Here is a 2,051-nt window from a genome sequence, read left to right on the forward strand (position 1 = left end):
GCAGCCCCATCACTCCACCATGTCTCCCCTTTGCATGTCGACATGAAGTGTTCATTTCAGCCTGTGTGTGTTTGTGTATTAAAAAAAAGAGTGAAAAAAAAAACAATTTCCCCCTAGGGGATCAATAAAGTATATCTTCTTCTTCTTCTTCTTCTTCTTCTATATATATATATATATATTCTTCTTCTATATATAATATTATTATAATATATATATTATTGTGTATGGTCATTATATTATTATATATTATCTCTCTCGTCTACCACCAGAGACAATAAGACCTTGGACCTGCTGTATGCAATGGTTTTTCACCTGCTGTCTTTTTTTTATATCTGTAGCCTAGTTCTTTTCACTCAATGTGCGGCTGCACCAAGTGAATTCCCCAAAGATTCGCGCGTGGATTAATAAAGTTATCTATCTACCTCCTGAATCTTATATCTAGTCTAGTCTATCTATCTAATCTACTCTACCTCCTTCTAATCTACTCTAATCTATCTATCATCTCTATCTATATGCCCAATCTGCACTTTAACTGGTAAATAACTGTTATATAAATGCAGTAAAAACTAAAACCAATGTTATCTTGTGACATTCCCTGTGTGTAACCTACTTGTAGTTGCATGTATCCGCCGCTAGAGGGAGAAAGACGCCGTGTTGTTGTTTCTACAGCGGAAGTAGGAAGAGCAGTTACAGCTGTGCTCCGTGGCTAACAGGGAAGCTAACAGGCTAACCACCAGGATCCGTTGACTAAACAAGACTCCTCGACAGCCACTTTGAGTCCAATATGGGGAAAGGTGGAGGCACTTTCGAGAGGCTCCTGGGTGAGTTATCAGCACACTCGTTAAGTTAACAGTCCATTAGTTAGCCAGCCGCGAGTCAAAGTGCGATGTTTTCCAGCGTATTGTTGTTCTGACAGACGCTGGGGCTGTGGCTCTCAGGCCAGCTAGCGAGCTAACTTTAGCCTGCTAACAATCCCTCTGCTATTGTTTGGAGGCCCGGAGAGGATAACTATCACTAGCAACCCGGCTAAGTAGCGAAAACAATCACGTTTGTCCTTTATTTTTTGTCTAATCGAAGCTACATCACTGCGTCCTTGTGTTGTCTTCGGTGCTGTGAGTTGCTTTGAGGTTTCATATCAGCTTCAACCAACAGCAGTGTTACTGTTCATCTTCTAATGTATCGACTAACCATCAAAGACAGACAGCCAAGTGCAACATTGGTATTTGTGAGACATTTCTAGTGTTCTCTTAAGTTAAAAAAACAAATCCACAACAGGTTGATTAGTTAGTTGTTAGACGGGTGTAATTATAGCTGCGGTATTTATTTATTCGTGTGTAGATCAACGTTAAATGGTCAATTACATAATCTTACTGTAGCGTTTCCCTGGAAAACAACAACTTTGTAATACCTTTGAAGCTGGTGTAGGTGGTTTCATGAGTCATGCTGAAAATTGACAGTCATGTTAGATAAAGTTATGTATTAACAAACCTTCTAGTTGAGTTTCAGCTGATATTAAAGTTCCCTGTTGATAAACCACTCACACATTTAGTACAGTGTGTTTTTTTCTGTGATGGAATAAAACTTGTGTTGGCTGGTCTGGTGCTTTATGCTGCGGTGTGGTCATTTGAAACACATAAATGTAGAAATACACACCATGTAAGCGCAATATCTGCTTTTGCAATAACGTTCACAATCGTGTACAAAGCAAAACCCCAGCCCTTATCATGTGAGCTGATAGCTGTGCGTATTAGTTCAATTATCACCTCAGACATATTGCCAAGCAGTCAGGGATTTGGGGGTTGGACGCATTTGCCTACTTTGGCCAAATTAAATGTCATAACACTTAGATGGAGTCAGTGAGGAGACAATGTTTTGGGAATGAAGAATGAGAAACTATGAAGATGTGACGGTCAAACAGCTCGAGAATGAAAACACTGAAAGTCAAACATTGAAACAACAAAAAGAGTATTTATAGTAAATTACATTGAAACAAAAAGTAAAATCTTCTCTCATATCACAATAGACTTCTCTTAGACTTCTCTTTATTGATC

The 2,051-nt window shown here is 39.0% G+C and overlaps 1 protein-coding gene across 5 annotated transcripts in view; it reads left to right on the plus strand.

Annotated features, from left to right (window-relative positions):
• The first annotated feature begins 662 nt into the window (after positions 1-662).
• The window catches only part of hgs (hepatocyte growth factor-regulated tyrosine kinase substrate), a 9,448-nt gene continuing 8,059 nt past the window's right edge, over positions 663-2,051 (plus strand). For all 5 annotated transcript variants that reach the window (XM_035654921.1, XM_035654922.1, XM_035654926.1 and 2 more), the window contains exon 1: positions 663-821. In XM_035654921.1, the coding sequence (XP_035510814.1) occupies positions 785-821 (37 nt within the window). In that variant the 5' untranslated portion in view covers positions 663-784. The remainder of the gene's footprint in view (positions 822-2,051) is intronic.

Source organism: Morone saxatilis, unplaced genomic scaffold (assembly GCF_004916995.1).
Source record: "Morone saxatilis isolate NCDOM2014 unplaced genomic scaffold, NCSU_SB_2.0 Contig14, whole genome shotgun sequence".
NCBI lineage: Eukaryota > Metazoa > Chordata > Actinopteri > Moronidae > Morone > Morone saxatilis.